We start from the raw sequence: 21001 nt of genomic DNA, 5'->3' as shown, positions 1-21001 counted from the left end.
GTCTCAGGAGGGAACCGGAAACCGAGCCAGTAATTTAGGACTGAGCGCTCTAGACGACTATCAAAAGGGCTAAACAAACCCATACGGATTTGCTCAAGGTAGTTCCCCTTTCGATATTCTGTGGTTGTTATTCGTTCCCCACCCCATCCCTCTCTCATCAATACATCTATTTGTCTAAGCACAGCTCGCAAGGCATGCTTAAGAGGGAAGGGATCAGCCTTAGGGGACCGCTCCTCCTGTACAAGAGGCAGCTTGTGAATGCTTCAGGCACATAAAAAGTGGAATATTTAATAAGCCCCCGGGGGTTACAAGAAACAATGGCCACAAGCTAGCAGAGAGCAGATTTAGACTGGACATTAGGAAGAACTTCTTCACAGTTTGAGTGGCCAAGGTCTGGACCGGGCTCCCAAGGGAGGTGGTGCTCTCCCCTGCCCTGGGGGTCTTCAAGAGGAGGTTAGACGAGTATCTAGCTGGGGTCATCTAGATCCAGCACTCTTTCCTGCTTATGCAGGGGGTCGGACTTGATGATCTATTGAGGTCCCTTCCGACCCTAACATCTATGAATCTATGAATCTATGAAAAGAAGCACCCCAAAATCAAGGTCTGTGTACCCTGGGGGGGGGCACAGAGCCTGAGCAAAGACCAGACCCCGGGTGGTGACAGGGGTTACCCCAGGCTTGCGGGTGTGCTCCAGGAAGGGGGTCGGCTGGATGTAGGTACCCCAGGGGAAGCACTCGAAACGGGGTTTTTAGTCGGGCGTAGTAAGGTGGGTGGTTCAATACTGTTCGGCTACACCTGCAGGGAGGTGAAGGCTGCTATTCAATCCCCCTCGGTCTTCTCTTCTGCAGACTCAATCAGCCCATTTCCCTCAGCCTCTCCTCACCAGTCCTGTCCCCCAGCCCACAACCATTTTCACTACCCTCCACTGGACTCTCTCCAATGTGTCCACATTCTGTCTGTCGTGGGGCCCACAGCTGGACACAGGACTCCAGATGTGGCCTCCCCAGTGCTGAACAGAGGGGAAGAATCACTGCCCTCAATCTGCTGGCAACGCTCCTCCCAATGCAGCCCAGGATGCCGGTAGCCTTCTTGGCACCACGGGCACACTCCTGGCTCCTGTTCAGCTGCTTGTCCCCTGTCCCCCCCAGGTCCTTTTGTGCAGAGCTGCTGCCCAGCCCGTCACTCCCAGCCTGCACCAGTGCAGGGATTGCTCCCTCCTAAGTGCAGGACTTTGCACTTGTACTTGTTGAACCTCAGGAGATTTCTTTTGGTGCAGATTTCTTCCTAATATTTAACATGAGATTTCTTCCTAGTATCTAACCTCAACTTCCCTTGCTGCAGCTTGAGCCCATTGCTCCTTGTTCTGTCATCTGCCCCCACTGAGAACAGCCCAGCTCCATCCTCTTTGCAAACACCTTGCAGGTATCTGAACACTGCTATTACACACGTTGACTACAAGCATCAACTTCCATCCCTAATTGGCTTTCCATGCCACTGAAATGCAGCCAGCTCCAGGGCAGAGCCAAAGGGCAAACAGCAACAAAGACCCAACGCTGTGGAGGGAAAGGGAATTTTGATCTTGAGCAAACATACCTGTGCTTATAAAAAGTGCCCTTGTATTTTTTAAGTCTCCATGAAGCAGATAGGAGTCTCATTTATAAGGCCTCCTCTGTACAGCTGATGCCTTGTAAAGGATATCTTGATCCTGCCAGAGTTTAAATTGGCTTCTGAAGGGAGCTCAGCGCGTAAATCCAAAAGCCAGGCTGCTAAAGCACTAGCTGTAGTTACCCAATGTGCAGGCATGGCAAACAACCATGCAATCTCCCTTTTAAATCCATTAGCATCTTCCCTGCACGCTAAAATCACAGCACATTGAGCTGGGAAGTTGATCTATGGTTTCAATTAAGCTGGAAATCCACAGTCTACAGCCCAATTTGCACAGTAATTTAGCCACTCGCCTGAACACGGGGAGTCTCGAGGAGTCTCATCCTTCAGCTGTGAGCTGCTGAGATGGGGAGACTATCTTTTTGTGGGGGGAGCGAAATGCAGAGGATTTAGATGCCTGGAGGAAAACTGTTATTGCCAGAGCACGTGCTGCGGGAAGGAGCATGCAAAGCAGATGGGATATGTCAGATTGGCTTCCTCCCATCAGCCCAGCAAACTGCGGGGATTTGAAATGTCTTTGTACATGACATGGTTTTGACACTAGAAACCAGGTAGGCTCTGTGTTGCAGAGGAAGCCGATTGCCTGTCTCGTTTGGGGCAAGAGCTGTGAATGCCGGGGGCAGCCCTGGGTAACAACCCTGTGTCTGTCGCACAGCTCTGAATCTCCAGGCTCGTCGCAGCTCCTCTCAGGAAACCTTGATGAGTTGTATGGGACGGGAAAGCCTTCCCCCCTTGAATGCATATTTCAGATCCTGCATCCCTTCCACCGCGGTGAGCGAGGCATGATCCAGATGGTGACCGTGGAGTCACTCTGGATTGAAGCCAATGGAAATGAGAACACATCTGGTTCGGAGCAGCTGGGACTAAGACAAAAGACGCTCCTGGCTAGAGGGCCTTGCTCTTCCACTCAGGATCCAAATCCAGGGTCGGGAAATTCCCTGTTGCTGCTACCAGTGCCCGTGTCTCCCTCCTGCCGGCGCCCCGGGACGTTCTGCATTTATCAGCGGAGCTCCCGCTCCCTCCCCAGACACGGCTGCATGTCAGTGGCACGGTGACCCATTGGCTACCCACCTCCATGACACTATGTGGCTCTTCAGGACACAAGATGCTCTACAGAAATGCAGAATAGTATCCATCCCACCCCAAAAAAGAGGCCTGATCAACAGCCAGTGCGTATTCCCCTCGCTGAGCTGTCTTATCGGACATCCCGTGCCCACTGCAAACCTCCGCAGCACAAAATGCCCGGGTCCAGGAGGCTGGGTGACGGGTCTGTAGGACATCTCCAGCCCCTACCGCAGTAGGGTCTGCCTCTTCCAGTTCACTCCACGCCTGTTCTCAAGGGGGGATAACAGCCTACTCTCCCACTCGCTGCTGAATGACCGCTTTGCACGATATTTGCTGCATATCCACCAGCGAGATGTAGACTGGCATCGCGGTTCTCACCTTGAAACCCAAGCGGCGGGCATTATAAATATACCGTGGACCTCTGGGGTCTCTTCAAGCCTATGTATACCACCCCCAATCCACAGCTGCCGCAGCACGCCCGCCTGCGCTGCATGGGAGCAGCTCATGACCCTGCATTTCCCTGTTCCATCTAATACTGCAGTTTTTGCTGTTTGATTTGCAAACTGCAATTACCCCCCCACCTTCCTCTCTCTCTCTCCGGGTATGGGTATGCACGGAGTTTGCAATGGTAGCAGATGGGACCATATATGCAATAGAGCCTCGGTGGCGCCCAACTTTGGAAAGTGAGGCACGGTAAGAAGGGCACCGGGGCACGTTACCTCCGGAAGCTCCTCTCCGCCGACTTGCTGGGGGGCCCCGAGGTGCCGTGCCGGTGGCCGGAGATCAGGCTGTCGGTCTCCAGGGCGTACCTGCCCTCGCTCTCCGAGCGGCTCTCCAGGAACTCCCCGTCGCTCCACGTGCCCACTGTGCCGTCCATGGCCTGGTATCGGATCTCTATGGAGACGCTGGTCTGAAAGGCAAGCCAAACACACACGTGGGACCCATGAGGATGGGCCGGGAGGTTCATTCAGGACCGCAGGGAGCAGTCGTGCCCTGCAGCATGGGTCCATATATCCCCCTCCCATTACCATAGCACTGAGCCCCTTGGTTTGGCATTGCTATTTGGTTAGAGCAGGTGGGTCTCCAGTCGTTCTGCATCATGCATATGAGACCCGACCGGACCCGACCCTTTCCCATGGGTAGTGTGTCCCAAGGGACAGTCAACGTCATGATTAATATATATATATGTCATTGTCCTTGGAATGGCTCTGCCTTTAGACCCAGCGTGTGGTTATTTTCTTCCTGCCGTTGTCCTCTAGATGGAAGAGGTTATTTGGGTAAATGTGGTATCTTTTATTAGACCAACTAAATAACAATAAATGATATTACATTTACCCAAAAAACCTTATCTGCCTATGTCCTTAGACCAACACAGCTACAACCGACACCCCCAATATATTCATACGCAGCGTTCCCTTGCTTTGGAAGTACTTGGACTTCATAACCGAGTTGCACACATTTCTTTCTTCACCAGCCAAATACACAGAGCTGTGGAAACCTTATGTTCTTATATCTCTCTCTGTAAGATATTCTCCCTCTCTCATGTTCATGGCCAGCGGGGGTTTTTTTGCACCTTCCATTTTCAACCTTCATTTCGAAGTCTTTGCACCAGAGCTAGCTGTGATATTAGTATCAGACTGGAGAATGATGTGTGCAGAGGTGAAATCCTCACCCTTTCCCTAGCCATTACTCCCCCATGTATAGATTCAAAGGTGGCATCGGGCCCTGTTGTCACTGCATCGGGATTTCTCCTTGAGGTACAACATGTCTTTTAAAGAGGTAGCCAGTCTCGATTTTAAAGACAAGTCAAACCACAGGGTATCTACCCAGATGCAAAGACACATCATGGATGCACTTACACGTGTGCATTAGCCTATTTTGATGTGCATTAAAGTGTCAAAAAAGGGGTGCTTTTGCTAATGCGCATTAAAATAAGTGAATGCACCTTTTCTAGCACCTCACCATGGAGGTACTACATTACCAAAAGCTCATTAATGAACATGTAGGCGCGCCCACAGAAAGTGCCTTTGATCTCCTGGTTCTCAGAACATTTGACAGATGTTAAAATAGCCTCCAGCTAGAAACCACCAAAGCTGTCCTGCCCAAAAAGAGATTTTTTAAAACAAGAAGTCAATTTTTTCCACTTTCTAACTGGAACTTAGGATCATAGGATGATGGGGAAGTCAGGCTGGAAGAGACCTCACAAGGTCATCTAGCCCAGCCCCTTGCTCAAGGCAGGGTTATCCCCGATTAAACCAGCTGAGTGTCTGTCTCACCTGCTCTTGGAAACTTCCAAGGATGGAGATGCCACAGCTCCTCTAGCTGCCCGTTCCCATGCCCGTCCACCCGTACAGTCAGCAAGTCCCTTCTCCTCTCCAATCTCAATCTCCTCTGCTACATCTTGAGGCCCTTGCTCCTAGTCCTGTCCCCTGTGGCCACAAAGAAAAGCCTACCTCCACCCTCTCTATCTATCATTGCACTTCAGGGATTTGCAAACTGTGATCAAATCCCCCCTCAATCTTCCCAATTATTCCACTCCAAGTGCAGGACTTTGCACTTGTCCTTGTTGATTGACTATGCACCATGTCTCCAGTCTGTGCAAGTCATTCGGGATCCCAGCCCTACTCTGCAGAGTATCTGCATCTCCATCCAACGTGGTGTCACCCATGGAAAATATCCATTGATGAGCAATTTTTGAGGATTTTGGCTGAAAAGCCAAGAACTCAAAAAATGGGTAAAAATATTACAAAACTTTCTCTTTCTTTCTCTAATATTTCCCTGGGAAGTATAATGTCCAGGCAAGGCATACCTGTACCCCGAGAAGACTGGAAAACACCTCAAAGTTATATAAGACTTTGGTTGTTGGCTGACCAAACAGAAGGTTAAGTGGTGGCTCTGTCAGTCTATATACAAAACTGGGCGAAACCTTTGGATTCACCAAAAAAAAAGAAGCGGATATGGGTGAATCAAAACTTTCCATAAACGGGTTTCGAATTCACCAGACTGGAAGAAAAAAAAACGAGAAAACACTTGAAAAAGTCAAAACAGCTTGATTCTGTTGTAAGGCACTGTTTTACCATGAAGTTTACTTACATTGAAATGTAATGACTTAAATTACTAAAAAAAAAAGATTTCTGAAATGAAAATGAAACATTTCGAATGAAACAAAAAAAAAAATAACGATGTTTCGGGTCAAAAGAAACGTTGCATTCGACCTGAAATGAATTCCAACCTCCTCCCTGCTTTGAGATTTACCCGGTGAACCAGGAAATTATTTGTCCTCCTGCTGCCGTTAATTGGCACCTCGTTGCAGAAGAGAAATTTGATAAAGGCAGGCCTGTCACGGGAACTAGCAGGAGCCCAACAAATTCAGCAAGAGAGGGCACAATTTTTTAGCAGTGAAGTTCATTAATTAGCAGATCCAGGCATCAAGGGACATGATAGAGTCTCCTTCACTGGAAATCTTTAAATTAAGCTGGGTTATAATTTTTTTTTTTACTAGAAGAGATGCTCTGTGTCAAACAGGCATTAATACAGGGAAATCCTGGCACCTGTTTATATAGGTGGTCACAGGGGGTGGTTGTTACAGTTCCTTCTGGATTTATAATCCGAAAAGCTATTCAGCTCCTCAGCAAGGCAAGCCACTGACATCATTAGGGCCGGCCAAAACATGCCAATTATATTTTGCAAGACAATTTTAACTGGAAAAGAATCCCGAATTGTTTTTGAATGCAAACCCCCCCCCAAAAACCCCCTAAACTAAAGCTTGAATAATTTAATTTTGCAAAATCTGCTTCTTATAAAAGAAAAAGACTGGCTTTCAGGAAAATGCTGCAGGGTTTTGTGGGGATTGTCTTTGGTTTGCAAAAAAACCCATTATTTTTTTCCCCATTTTTTGCAACTCAGTGCTTTCGTGGGTTTGTTTGGGTTGCTTTTCCAATGCAAAGCTGGGAGGTGGTGACCGTCAAAAACATCCTGTGCCGGCTAAAAGCATTTATACAAAATAATGTTGGCTGCCTCAAATCCTAGAGCCGTGGGGCTGGGCGGGCGCTCCAGAGGTCATGTCTAGTCCAAACACCACCTGAGGCAGGCTCAGCCCTGTCCACACCAGCCCAGACATGCCCATAATCACCGAAATCATAGAAATCATTGAAATCCTAGAGCATTAGGGCTGGACGGGAGCTCCAGAGGCCACGTCTAGGCCAACACCCGCCTGAGGAGGGCCGGGAGACAGCTCCGGGGGCCGGTTTGTCTTCCCTGGCTTTTGAGGTTGCCATGGATACTGCGTGGGAACGGGGGAGTCTAAAACCCTGCCCCCCCCAACACACACACACACACACACACACACACACTAATAATTGGGAGGTGAACTTGGAGAGAAGAGGATGTCTCCGTCCTGCAAACACACTCTGCAAGGACACTGTAAGCGTTCCCACCACCTGAATACGTGTGAGCAGGCATGTGTGTGTGTGTCTACGTGCACACCCGCTCACCATCACACCCACACACACATACACCCACACAGCGTACGTGAATCCTACAACCCAGGGAGTTAAATAAGTAGGGGGAGATGTGGGAGTTTAAAAATCTCTCGCCCTTTATGCCCGCCCCATCTTTATCCCACGCCGACGCTAGTACACAAAGCAGAGGATTAAAACAGGGCTTTCCATTTAATTGCAAAGATCTGATGAATCAATGCAGTGATTTATATGGCTCCATTTTACAGAGCAGGTCACTGAGGCACAGAGTAACACGTGGCAAATGGACGACTCCGTCCCGGTTCCCAAGGTGGCAGAGACTCCTCTAGGCAGAGATTCAGAGCTTCTTCATGCAGAAGGGAGTCTTTGATCAGCTAGTCTGTCCTCTGGTATACCTTGCCCCTGGGATTCAGACCGCTACCCCTGCATTGGGTACACCTTCCAGGCAGGCCCCCGGCTTGCATCCGAAGCCATGAGGCCCAGGACATTGGTTTAATTGCAAATAATTGTTATAAACACTGCTATAAACTCTTATTTCCCATCTGGATTTGCTGGGCTTTACCTTCCAGCCACTGGCTCTTGCAGGGCAGCTCTGCCCTGCATTAAAAAGCCCTTTGGTACCTGAGAAAATCTTCCTGCGAAGGTCCAGGTGTGTTTTCATCCCACCTCTTTGGGGTCCGAGGGAGGCTGGGCACCTACAGCACTTGTACACATGATGAAATTGCCCTTTTTTCTAGTTTAACTGCAGCACACATTGCACGTATGGGTTGGGTTTTTTAATGCTATACTGCTCCACCCTGCTCAAGTCCCTGAGAAACTGCGTGCAGTTGCCGGAGTAAAACCTGGCCCTGGACCAGTTTGCTGGGTGCCCATGTTGGTCTCACCAGAGCATAAATTCCCCTAAGCCCTGGTCATCACGTTGGCTATTAGCTCCCTGCGGCAGTAGGTTGTTTCCTCCCTGCTAAGCACAGCAAACAGCTGCTTTTTTGTGGTTTTGAGGAACACCGCGCACCTGGGGGAGTTACTATAGATATCAAAATGTCAAGCTGCGGGTAAGGAGCTCAGCCATCAAAGCCGGCCGTGTAGCCTTGGAAACAGCGGCTGCATGCGTCTGAGAAGTGTATGCTGGCATACAGAGCTAGCTGAGGCTGGTGTGAAGCCCCGAGGGGCTTTCCCTTGGCATCAGCTGGCGGTGGGGACGTCTACTAAAAACACCCGTGGCGGAAAACCGCGGGAGGGCCGGTCGCTGCCAGAGACGGCTGCAGCATTGGGATGGAGAAGACTTTGCACATCCTTATTCCCCGCTCCAGAGGTGCCGGGTGCTGCTGGGGATGGGGACCGGGCTGTGCCAATGCTCCTGCTGGCACCAACCCCGCAGGGTGCTGGCTGGAGGTTGTGCCTCCACTCAGGGTCAGACTGATGCTGCCTTTGGGGCCAGGAAGGAATTTCCCCTCCTGGTCAAACTGGTATGGACTGGGGAGATTTTGGGGGGGGGGGGGGGGGCGGTTGTCTTCCTCTTGTAGCGGCGGCACGGCCTCTACCTGGGGTCTCTCGAGCGTATATTACCCCCCTTTGCAGCAGCAGGACTTTGGCCACCACGGTCCCCCTCCTTTCCCTGTAGCAGGTTTGTGTGTCATGTCCAATGTTGTGTCGGCGTGGACTGTGTGGCACCGCTAAGGGGTTAGACCATGGATCTGTGTGGGCTGGTTTGCACAGGGCTGATCCTGCCTCAGACAGGGCTTGGACGAGATGCTCCCCTCCAGCCCCATTGCTCTGGGAGTCTACGATCTGAAAGGGTCACAGCAATGGGCACAAGGTCTGTCCACACTGCAGGGTGTGATTATGCACGTGGAGACCTGGCTCCGGTAGCCTGAAGCTCCCTAGCTCATGTCCCAGTCACCATCCAGATGGGGCAGCACCACAGGCTCCCAAATGCACCCAACAAGCTGGGTAGAGACCGACGTTTCATAGATTTCATAGACATTTGGGCTGGAAGGGACCTCGCAAGATCATGGAGTCCAGCCCCCTTGCCCAAGGGCCAGGAAGTCTGCTGGGGTCAAATGATCCCTGCAAGATAAGCATCCAAATGCCTTTTGAATCAGTCCAGAGTAGATGCTTGCACCACCTCGGGGAGGGGGGAGTCTGTTCCAGACCTTGGACACTTGGACTGTAAAGAAGTTTTTCCTTCTGCTCAGTCTGAACTGACCTTCCTGGAGTTTGCGGCCATTGGACCTGGGGTGCCCTGGTGAACAACTGCGCTCCCAGATCCTGATGCACCCCATGATGTACTGATAGGCAGCCACTAGGTCCCCCCGAGCCTTCTCTTCCCCAGGCTGAAGAGTCCCGTGACCCTCAGCCTCTCCTTGTAAGGTTTGCTCTCTTGGCCTTTGATCACGTGGGTGGCTCTCCTTCAGACTCTCTTGAGCTTATCCACATCTCTCCTCAACTGGGGGGCCCAAAACTGGATGCAGCTCTCCAGCTGTGGCCTCAGCAAGGCCGAGTAAAGCAGGAGGATGACGTCCCTGGTTTTGCTTGAGACGCATCGGTAGATGCACGCCAGAGTTTGGTTTGCTTTGCCGGCCACAGCATCATATTGGTGGCTCATGTTCATCTTGTGGTCAGTCAAGACCCCCAAGTCTCTTGTGGTCGTGGTGCTAGTGAGTGTAGCTGGTTGTTTTTCCCAAGGTGGAGTGCCTTGCATTTCTCTACTTTAAATGCTATCGGGTTTTGGTCCGCCCACCTTGCGAGCCTGCCCAGGTTGGCCTGTATCCCCAGCCTGTCTTCTAGTGTGGCCGCCTCCCCGCATAGTTTAGTATTGCCCACGAACTTTACCAGTCCGCATCTGACGCCCGAATCCAGATCATTAATGAAGATGTTGAAGAGTACCGGCCCAGGTACTGAGCCCTGGGGGGATGCTACTGGTCACCCTGCACCACATTGACTTGCTCCCATCAACTAGCACTCACTGGGTCCAGCCCTGGAGCCAGTTCCCCAGTCATAGGACTGTGAAAGGGTCGAGGCCGCAGCTCCCCAACTTAACCATGAGGACATCATGGGAGACCAAGTCAAAGGCTTTCTTGAAATCCATATATATGACATCAACCTCGTCTCCCTTGTCCAGGCAATGCATCACCCGGTCAGAGAAGATGAGGATGGTCAGGCAAGACCTGCCAGTCACAAACCGTGTTGGCTGCACTCAGAAAGTTGCCTTCCTTCAGCTTCTTACGGATGGATCCCTTAATGATTTTCTCCAGGATCTTTCCAGGGATGGACGTCAGGCCGATTGGCCTGTAGTTCCCTGGATCTTCCCTCCTTCCTTTTTGGAAGATCGGGACCACGCTGGCTCTTTTCCAGTCTTCCCGTGCCTCACCCAAGCGCCACGAGTTCTCAGATATCTTCACCATAGGGAGCGCAATGATGTCCGCCAGCTCCTTGAACAGCACCTGCGGACTTACGGATGTCGAGCCTTTTGAAGATCAGCGGCAATTACGGGCCCATCTCCCACTCCTTGGAAGCTGTGCGTCCTATCTGACAGCGTGACCCCTCGGGCGGGGGGGAAAGTGATGCAAAGTAATCGTTTAGGAGACTGGCCTTTTCTTGGGCACCAGACGTCAGCTGCCCTATTTGATGTCGCAGGGGGCCAACGTTGCCTTTGGTCTTTTTCCAACTTCCCACATATGCGAAGAAGGACTTTTTGTTGTCCTTGATCCTGATGGCTAGTCTGAGCTCAGTTGCTGCCTTGGCTTTTCTGAACCGCTTTCTACAGGTGCAGGCAAGTGCTGAGTAGTCCTCCTTGGTGACGATTCCCATTTTCCATGTGGTGTAGGCTTCTCTTTTAAGTTTTAGGAGGTCCAAGGGTCCCTGTTGAGCCAAGGGGGCTTTCCTGCCCGCTGACTGCATTTCACGCAGGATGGGATGCACTTTGAGGGTTGAGTTATTTAGGATCAACCTTTCCTCGTGCACTCCCCTACCCCAGGGGCCATGGTCAATTAGTGCCTGACTGACCAGTCTCCTGAGCTTGTGACAGTCTGCCTTCCCAAAGCTAAAGACTTCTGTTTTACTGCGGGATTTGCTCACCTTGCATTGAATGGGGAAGGTGATCAGCTCATGGTCACCATCACCAAGCTTCCCCTCGATCCTCAGACCAATCACCAGATCATGCCCTTTGGCCCGAACCAGATCCAGCAGTCGGCCCGTAGACCTCTTGCATTAGGTCAAGGTCATCGAAAGCTAGGCAACCGGCCAGATTTGGCCGGAGGATGTCGGGGAAGTTGAAGACCCCCATGACAATCATGACAACCAGGCTGTGGCAGAAATGCCACTGTCAGTGCCCCTCTCCAGATACCTGTCTCAGCCAGCCTGGGAGGCTGGTGTTTCATTCCTCAGGGTGGGGATGTCCCACCTGGTCTGCATGACAAAAGCCTGGTGCCTGGGAGGCGATGCTCTGGTCACCTGGGCAGGGGGGAAAGACCCGGCCCTGCGCGGGCCCAGGTAGCCAGGGATGCGGGGGAGATTGGTCGGCTTGTGGCCAGTATTGGCAGCTTCGATTGGACCGGGCTGCTGAGGTCAGAGAGGTTATTTAAGGGCTCGGTCCAAGAAGAAGGGGGTCAGCCATTAGCCATGCGGTCATCCAGGTGAATCTGAGCCTGGCTCTCTCCTCATCACCGCATGCTCCAAGAGTGCCCTGCCTCCAGAGGATACAACAACTACCTCCGGACGATGAGAGTGAGTAAGCTACTAAAGATCCGATTAGATATTTAGTTTCAGTAACTCAGATGCGTTTAAACGGCTACCTCAGCCACCCTGGTTTGCTCTATGGGATTCCTTTGATATTCCTGTAAGATTTCTATGATAGTGCTCTACCTTTTACCCTGTTTTCACCCTACCCCTGTAATCAATAAAGTTCTCCTTTGTGACCGGTGTGGGAGACTTATTGAGGGGTGGGTCTAAATTATGCCAAGGAGGCCCCTTAGGTCTGTGGACTAAGGGAGACTTTCCTAATAAGCCCCTGACTTGGGGAAGTGCCCCAAGTGCTTGTATTGGATCTAGTACCCATTGGACGATCAGGCCTGCGTTCTCCAAGGCGCGCAGAGCAAGAAGTGAGTCCAGAGCCTTGGATGGTGGCAGCGGGACCCCAGGCTAGCAGGTGTGCTCCAGGGGAGGGGTCGGCCGGACGGGAGGCACCCCAGGGAGGCACTCGGAGCCTGGAAGGTGGGCGGGCGCAGGGAGGTGGGCGGCTCAACGCAGGAGCGCCCCCTACTGGCCCGCCACACGTGGTGGCAGCGGTGGGATCCGAATACCCTGCTGTATTTGAGGCATAATTTGGGAAAGGAATAGAGTCACTGAAATCCCTTGAGCAAACAATTTCTAATTTGACATCGGGTCGACTGGATAGGGTAGAGAGTCAGGATGGAGGACGAGTATGTCCGGATGACTGTGCCCGAACTGAAGGAACTGGCAAAAGAGAGAGGCCTTCACGTGAAGAAAGGGCTAAAGAAGGAAGAGCTGATTAAACTTTTGTGCACCAGCGAGTCAGAACCAGCATCAGCTTCATGCTTGTCAACTCCTGGGCCTGACCCAGGACCACACTCCCGCTCGCCAAGCCCAGAGGCTGCCGGGAGATCACTCTCTGAGAGCGAGCAACAGAGACTCCATGAGAGAGAGATGAAAAGGATGGAGCTGGAGGCCCAGCGTGAAAGGGAACAGCAGGAAGAAAAGAAGGAACAACGACGGCTGGAGATGAAAAGGATGGAGCTGGAGGAGAAAAGGCTGGAGCAGGAGGCCCAGCGTGAGAAGGAGCAGATAGAATTGAAAAGGCTGGAGCTGGAGGCCCAGCGCCAGCGCGAGAAGGAGCAGATAGAATTGAAAAGGATGGAGCTGGAAGAGAGGAGGTTGGAAAGGGAAGCCCGGTTGGAGGCACAAAAGCTGGAAGCACAGCTCCATTTGCAGACCATTGGGGGAAACGCGAACCCTCCGCAAGCGTCCGGGGAACAGCCCAAACTGGACGTCTCCGCCTTCGCTCGCTACCGAGAGGGAGACGATCCTGCGGTGTTCCTAAGCAACTTCGAAAGACAAGCCCAGCGGTGTAAGGTGCCGGAGGAAAAGATCATGATGTACCTGTCTGCTCTGGTAGAAGGCGACATGGCGGTGATCCTGAACAGCCTGCCCCCAGATGCAGCTGATGACTATAATGCCTTCAAAGCTGCTGTGTCCAAACGGTTCAAGTTAGGACCGGATTATTTTCGGAAAAAATTCCGTAATACGCGCCCACAACCCGAAAAGTCATTGAATGATTATGTGGTCATGTTGTACGACACATGCAGTAAATGGTTAGCCGAAGCCAAGGTTGACAATTTAGATAAGGCAAGCCATCTCCTGGTGCTGGAACAATTCTATTTTTGGTGTCCGAGAGAGATTAAGACCCTGGTCAGGGACAGGGACCCCAAAGATGGTTACGAGGCCGCAGACATTGCAGACCGACTGTTGCTAAACCGGGAGAAGCCTCCCTACTCTGGGAAGGAGCAAAAAGGGTTCCAAAGAGGGGGGAAGGGAGGCCCAGGTCAAAAAGGGGAAAGAGGGCCACCTCCTGCCGAGCGCAAGGCGGCCCCAGATTCGGACAAACCACCCAATTCGGAAAAGAGGGGGTGCTATAACTGCGGGGAGCAGGGCCACATCAAGCCCAACTGCCCAAAGCTAAGCACTAGACCCAGGCCCGTCAGGCGTGCAACAGCCGTGAGCAGCGAGGGGGAGGCCAGAGCCCCTCTGAGGAGAGTGTCTGTTGCTACAGGATCACAAACTCGGAGGAGGTGATGGCCCCCCACCGGACCATGATCACAGTGAAGGGGAGGACCCTTGTGGGGGAACTGGACACGGGGGCCAGTGTGACACTGATTAGTTCCAACCTGGTCTCACCTGCAGACATAATCCCAGGCAAGACCCTCACTATTCACGGAGTGGGGTCCGCACCCCAGAAGGTACCGGTATTCTGTGCCCCCGTCGTGTGGAACGACTGTGCAACGTATCTGGAAATGGGGGTACTGGAAGAGGCTCCGGCCCCCATCCTGGTGGGACGGGATCTTATAGAGCAGGAAGCCCAGCTCCGGAGGTGGGAACAGATCCAAGAGCCAAAGCCCCACACCGTTCATGCGGTGACTCGCCTGCAGAGCAGGAAGGCTAAAGAAGGGGGGTTAGGAAATCCCCGGGAGAAAGTCACACCATTGGCCGCAGGGGAAGGGACCCCTGCAGACGGCGATTGCACCCTGGTCCCAGAGGGAACCGGTAACCCCGAGGGTGGGTTAAGTGACAGTCCCGGGGAGGCGTGCATTCCGTCAGTGGCAGAGGGAGGTGACACTAGCAGGGAGGAGACCCAGGAAGTCCCTGTGGGTGAGTGTGCACTCCCTGCTGATTGCCTAGTTGGGCAAGAGGAGTTCAAGCAGGAGGTTTGGGAGGACCCCAGCTTGGAGGGACTCCGGCAGATGGCTCAGGAGCAAGAGACTGAGTTCACTCCGGACAAGAGGGAACAGGTGGTCTGGGATAAGGGGCTTCTCTATCGGTTGTGGGTGCCAAAGAACCATGCCGAGACCAGGGAGCCGCAGCGCCAGCTCATAGTACCCCGGAAATACAGACAGCAATTGCTTGCCCTGGCTCATGATCTACCGTGTGCTGGTCACATGGGCAGGGAACGGACACGCCAGCGGTTGCAGGTGAACTTTTTTTGGCCCAGAATTGCCCAGAATGTGACGGACTATTGCAAATCTTGCGAGACATGCCAGCGGACGGGCAAAAGCGGGGACAAGAGAAGAGCTCCCCTGCAGCCCCTCCCGATCATAGACCAACCCTTCCACAGGGTGGCCGTGGACATTGTGGGACCGCTGAAGCATAGGACTCGTAGAGGAAAGAAATACATACTGACTCTGGTGGATTACGCAACGCGGTACCCGGAGGCAGTTGCCTTGACCTCCATCGAGGCCCCCGTGGTTGCTGATGCCCTCATCAAGGTCTTCTGCCAGCTGGGTTTTCCCTCCGAGATCCTGACGGACCGGGGTGGGAACTTCATGGCGGAGGTAATGGAGTGCCTGTGGGACTGCTGTGGGGTGCAACACCTTAAGACCACAGCCTACCACCCTCAGACAAATGGGCTGGTGGAAAGGTTCAACGGGACCTTGAAAGGGATGCTCAAGGCCTATGTGGACTCCAACCCCAATGACTGGGATGAGAAACTGCCGCATCTGCTCTTTGCCTACCGGGAGGTGCCCCAGGAGTCCACTGGGTTCTCGCCCTTCGAGCTGATGTTCGGGAGGCGAGTGCGAGGTCCTCTCGATTTGGTGAGAGAGGAATGGGAAGGGAAGATCGCTTCCACAAAGACCTCCGTGGTGGAGTATGTGCTTGACTTCCGTCAGAAACTGACTGACATGATGAAGGTGGCACGGGACTCCCTGGGACAGGCCCAGGAGAAGCAAAGGTCCTGGTATGATGAGAAGGCCCGCTTACGTACCTTTGAGCGGGGTGAGAATGTGATGGTTTTCCTGCCACTAAAAACGGACAAGCTGCAAGCTGCTTGGGAAGGTCCCCATGCTGTCCTGGACAGACTGGATGATGTGACCTATGTAGTGGGTATTAAGGGTAGGAAACCTAAGACAATTCACGTGAACATGCTTAAACCCTACTACGACAGAAAGGAGATGGTATTCTGGGTCCCCTCCGTTGAGGGAACTCCGGAGGACCCCGAGGAGCCGGTCATGTATGGAGACTGGGATGGCGAGGCAGGGATCGAGGAACTCCGCCTGCCGGACCATCTGCCCTCCCAGGACAAGGACCAGCTGCTCGCAGCGCTCAAGGACTTTGAGACTGTGTTCTCTAACAAACCAGGTAGAACGGACCTGGCGGTACACTCGATAGAGACGGGCAGCCATCGCCCTATATACTCCCGACATTACCCAGTCAATGAGAAAGTGAGGCAAGAAATAGAACGGGAGATCGCAGAGATGGAGGAGTTGGGGGTAATCCGGCCTTCGACGAGTCCCTGGGCCAGTCCGGTGGTGCTCGTCCGGAAGCAGGACGGGACCATCCGGTTCTGTGTGGACTACAGGAAGCTGAATGCCATCACCACCCCTGATGCGTACCCTATGCCCAGGATGGACACGTTGCTGGATCGCCTGGGCCCAGCCAAGGTGATCTCTACTCTCGATCTGTCCAAAGGATTTTGGCAGATGGCCCTGGACCCGGATGCCATAGCCAAGTCTGCCTTTACCACACCTACGGGGCTATACGAGTTCACAGTTTTACCTTTCGGTTTGCGCAACTCGCCCGCCTCTTTCCAGAGACTGATCAATAATCTGCTGCAAGGATGTGAGCAGTTTGCCATGGCTTACATCGATGACATCGCCATCTTCACTCAGGATTTCGAGTCGCACCTGACTCACCTGACCACCGTGCTAGGTAAGATCAAGCAAGCTGGTCTTACGGTGAAAGCCAAGAAGTGCCAGTGGGCACTATCGGAGGTGGTGTACTTGGGTCATCGTGTGGGTGGAGGTCAGATTGCTCCCTTGTGGGACAAGATCGAGGCCATCAAAGACTGGCCACCTCCACAGACCAAGAAGCAAGTCAGAGCCTTCCTCGGCCTGGCGGGTTACTACCGAAGATTTGTCCCGGGGTTTGGAGCAACCGCAGCCCCGCTGCACGAGCTGACCAAGAAGGGCAGCCCGGACCCGGTGGTCTGGAAGCAGGGGTGCCAGGAAGCATTCGACACCCTCAAGGCTGCCCTGGTCAAACAACCGATCCTGAAGGCACCGCTCCAGGATAAACCCTTCTACGTGGCAACGGATGCCTCCGACGTAGGACTGGGAGCTGTACTCTTACAGGAGCACCAGGAGACACGGCACCCCGTGGCGTACCTCAGCCGGAAGCTAATCCCTCGGGAGCGAAACCTGTCCTCCATCGAGAAGGAGTGCTTGGCCATCGTCTGGGCCCTGAACAAGCTGAAGCCCTACTTGTGGGGACAACAGTTCACCGTCCTGTCGGACCATGCCCCACTGCAGTGGCTGCAGACCATGCACAACACCAAAGCCAAGCTGCAACGTTGGTCCTGGCAGCTGCAGGAATTTAATTTTACTGTCCAACACATAAAAGGAAGCCAGAACGTGATAGCGGACGCCTTGTCACGAAAGGACTCTGGGTAGCGAGTCCTTGGGACTTGGGACTAGTGAGGAGATCACTAGTGTAAGACTGCCATCAGGTTTTATGGTTTCTATCTGTTATTGTCTTAACTTGTTCCATGTTCCAGGTTTTTCCCTTTTCCTTCTTCTGGCATCCCGTGGGAACCCCCTGACCCGACACGCCCGGACCCACGGCCCTGAGAGGCCCCGTGTCCGAGCTTGTAAAGGAGGGGGGGGAAGTGTGGCAGAAATGCCACTGTCAGTGCCCCTCTCCAGAGACCTGTCTCAGCCAGCCTGGGAGGCGGGTGTTGAATCCCTCAGGGCGGGGATCTCCCACCTGGTCTGCATGACGAAAGCCTGGCGCCTGGGAGGCGATGCTCTGGTCACCTGGGCAGGGGGGAAAGACCCGGCCCTGCGCGGGCCCAGGTAGCCAGGGATGCGGGGGAGATTGGTCAGCTTGTGGCCAGTATTGGCAGCTTCGATTGGACCGGGCTGCTGAGGTCAGAGAGGTTATTTAAGGGCTCGGTCCAAGAAGAAGGGGGTCAGCCATTAGCCATTAGCCATGCGGTCATCCAGGTGAATCTGAGCCTGGCTCTCTCCTCATCACCGCATGCTCCAAGAGTGCCCTGCCTCCAGAGGATACAACAACTACCTCCGGACGATGAGAGTGAGTAAGCTACTAAAGATCCGATTAGATATTTAGTTTCAGTAACTCAGATGCGTTTAAACGGCTACCTCAGCCACCCTGGTTTGCTCTATGGGATTCCTTTGATATTCCTGTAAGATTTCCATGATACTGCTCTACCTTTTACCCTGTTTCCGCCCTACCCCCTGTAATCAATAAAGTTCTCCTTTGTGACCGGTGTGGGAGACTTATTGAGGGGTGGGTCTAAATTATGCCAAGGAGGCCCCTTAGGTCTGTGGACTAAGGGAGACTTTCCTAATAAGCCCCTGACTTGGGGAAGTGCCCCGAGTGCTTGTATTGGATCTAGTACCCATTGGACGATCAGGCCTGTGTTCTCCAAGGCACGCAGAGCAAGAAGTGAGTCCAGAGCCTTGGATGGTGGCAGCGGGACCCCAGGCTAGCGGGTGTGCTCCAGGGAAGGGGTCGGCCGGACGGGAGGCACCCTAAGGGAGGCACTCAGAGCCTGGAAGGTGGTCGGGCGCGGGGAGGTGGGCGGCTCAACGCAGGAGCGCCCCCTACTGGCCCGCCACACAGGCATCCAAAAGAAGCATCGCCCGCCTCGATTACTCGGTGTCTTCTTTTGGACGCATATGCTGTTGGCCCTCCATCCTCACACGCTCGTCCGGCTCTGCTGATGTGAGGGACTCGAAATGGCCGTGCAGCTCCAGGGTGGGGGTCACCCCGGTGCAGTGCCTCCCCCGGCCAAAGACTATCTCCATCCATGCAAACCCTGGCTGGACTTCATGGAGGACCTTTATTTTCACCACGGCATCGTCAGCCGTCGGCTGGAGCACCTGCAAGTAGGTGTCTGGCTCCAGTCCTGCCGCACTGTTGCCCGGCGGTCCCTAATCTGGCCCACCTGGGCAGTCAGCCCACGCTGCTGTGTCTACATTGGCAGCCAGAACCAAGAAAACTAGTTTCGACCTAGCTCAGCGACGTCCACGCACATTGTGGTCACCGTACGGGCACCCCCAGTGTCTCCAGGGCCTCGGAGGGACTCCCTGAGCGCTCAGCAAAAGTATTAACACTGGGGAAATGAGTGTCAGGGTTGCAAAGGGCAGACACGCTTATACATGCCCATCCCAGTCCCAGTGTAGGGCGAGGACAGCACCCTGTGTACCCCTTCCCGGCAGAGGCTGCCAGAGGGATGCATCGCTTACCCGAATAGCGGAGTTGTTGTCGTCTATTAATGTGTCCGTCACCTCCAGCTGCCCTTCCTCCACCACCTTCTGCAGGACCATCCGGAAAGTGCCAATGAGTCTGGGGAGAGAGTCGGAGAGGACATGAGAGTTAGGGAACCCGCTCCAGGCAGAGACCTCCACCTTCCCCGGTGCCCCAGGAGCCCAGCGCGCCTCTTCTTTGCAATAGGTTTGGTTTCCCTCTGCACCCATTCGCCTCCAGCAAGTCACAAGCTGCCTCAGCAGTAAAGAGCCCACAATGCCCCCTCCTTGCAAGCGGTGTCCAGACCCCTCCGAAATGACCCCAGCAGAGGCACGCTGCTGTGGGGTTGCTCTACCCCTGATGCTCCCGGGACAATGCAAGTGCCCGGGCTCATCCGACGATGCCTTTTACTGGACAGACGCGATGCAGCGTGTTGGTCGCTTGTGCAGCTCGTTGCTACAGGAGGGTGCAGCCAGGGTCAGAAAGGTGCTAGACACATTCACAGGGGACAGGTGTGCCCTCTGCCAGCCTGACACCAATGATGGCAGGACGGGGCTGACCAGGGATGGATCACTCCAGACTAAAACATATCCCATGGAGCTGGCATCCAGCCCATTGGTAGTCCAGTGAGCTCCCAGATGTTGCCAGGGGTTAGGTGGGACATGGCCTGACCCACACTGCGACTCGGGAACCAGCAGCGGGGAGGAGAGGATCCAGGCACACGTATGTCCTGCACACACGTGTGCCCCCTTACTTACTTACTGACCCAAGTGCTTTCTTTGCAAGCTTTCCAACTCTGACGAAGGGTGTTTGGGCCTGAAAGCTTGCAAAGAAATATTTTTTTTTTGCTACTATTTAGTTGGTCTAATTAAAGATATCACCTCTATCTATCCCAAAAGTTTTGTCTGCCTGGGTAGGCGTTTGCACACCTGACAGTACCAATATAGTCGGGCACATCTGGAAGGATCTCGCGGCATCCTGGTTGAAAATCACTGCTCTAAAGCAACCGCTTCTGCCACTGTCAGAGATGGGGATACAGAAAATGGACCATATGGCGCAGCGCGGCACTGCTTAGGCTCTCATGGGTGATAAGAGACAGGTTTTTGGGCCCAAAACACCCTTCTTCAGGTCAGGCCATGAGCCTCAGCACAGGGAGGTCCTCGAACAGTCGCTCAGTAGGAGTTGCATGATAAGAACCAAACCAGATTCAAGATGGAGCATAGCCCGTTCACACAGGGGATGCATGCTGCAGGTGCTGGGGCAGCAGAGGACCAGCCCTGATGCCCCAAAACTCGTAGAAACCCTAGAGCCGTGGGGCTGGGAGGGAGCTGCAGAGGTCACATCTAGTCCATCAGCCCTGTGCAAACCAGCCCGGACAATTAACTCTGCATCAGACGACCGTCAACCCTGACACACACATATAAACCATCGTCTAAACTCTGCATGAGACTATAGACACCCCTGACACAACAGACATCACTCCCAAACCTGTCCCAGGGGGACCAGGGCAGCCAAAGTGCTGCTGCTGCAAAGGGGGTTAATATATGCTCCAAGGTTGTGCCCCCGCTACAGAAAAAGGCAACCCCTTCTTCCCCCCCACCACCCAGTCCATACCAATATGACCAAAGGAGGGAAAAATCCTTCCTGACCCCAAATGCAACATCAGTCTGACCCTGAGTGGAGGGGTGAGACCCTCCAGCCAAGACCCTCCAGGGTTGAGTCCCAGCAGGAGCATTGGCACAGCCCCATCCCCGTCCCCAACCCAATGCTCCTGAGGAAGGCTTTAAAAAACC

The 21001-nt window shown here is 53.5% G+C and overlaps 1 protein-coding gene across 1 annotated transcript in view; it reads right to left on the bottom strand.

Moving 5' to 3' along the window:
* The window catches only part of OTOF (otoferlin), a 154598-nt gene that overhangs the window by 73198 nt on the left and 60399 nt on the right, over window positions 1-21001 (bottom strand). Inside the window, exons 4-5 of the mRNA XM_059728060.1 lie at window positions 19208-19307; window positions 3450-3640 (exon numbers count right to left, since the gene is read on the bottom strand). Of these exons, the coding sequence (XP_059584043.1) occupies window positions 3450-3640; window positions 19208-19307 (291 nt within the window). The remainder of the gene's footprint in view (window positions 1-3449; window positions 3641-19207; window positions 19308-21001) is intronic.

This window comes from Alligator mississippiensis, chromosome 1, assembly GCF_030867095.1.
Source record: "Alligator mississippiensis isolate rAllMis1 chromosome 1, rAllMis1, whole genome shotgun sequence".
NCBI lineage: Eukaryota > Metazoa > Chordata > Crocodylia > Alligatoridae > Alligator > Alligator mississippiensis.
The sequence above is the reverse complement of the archived record's forward strand: the minus strand, read 5'-3'. Positions and strand labels throughout refer to the sequence as shown.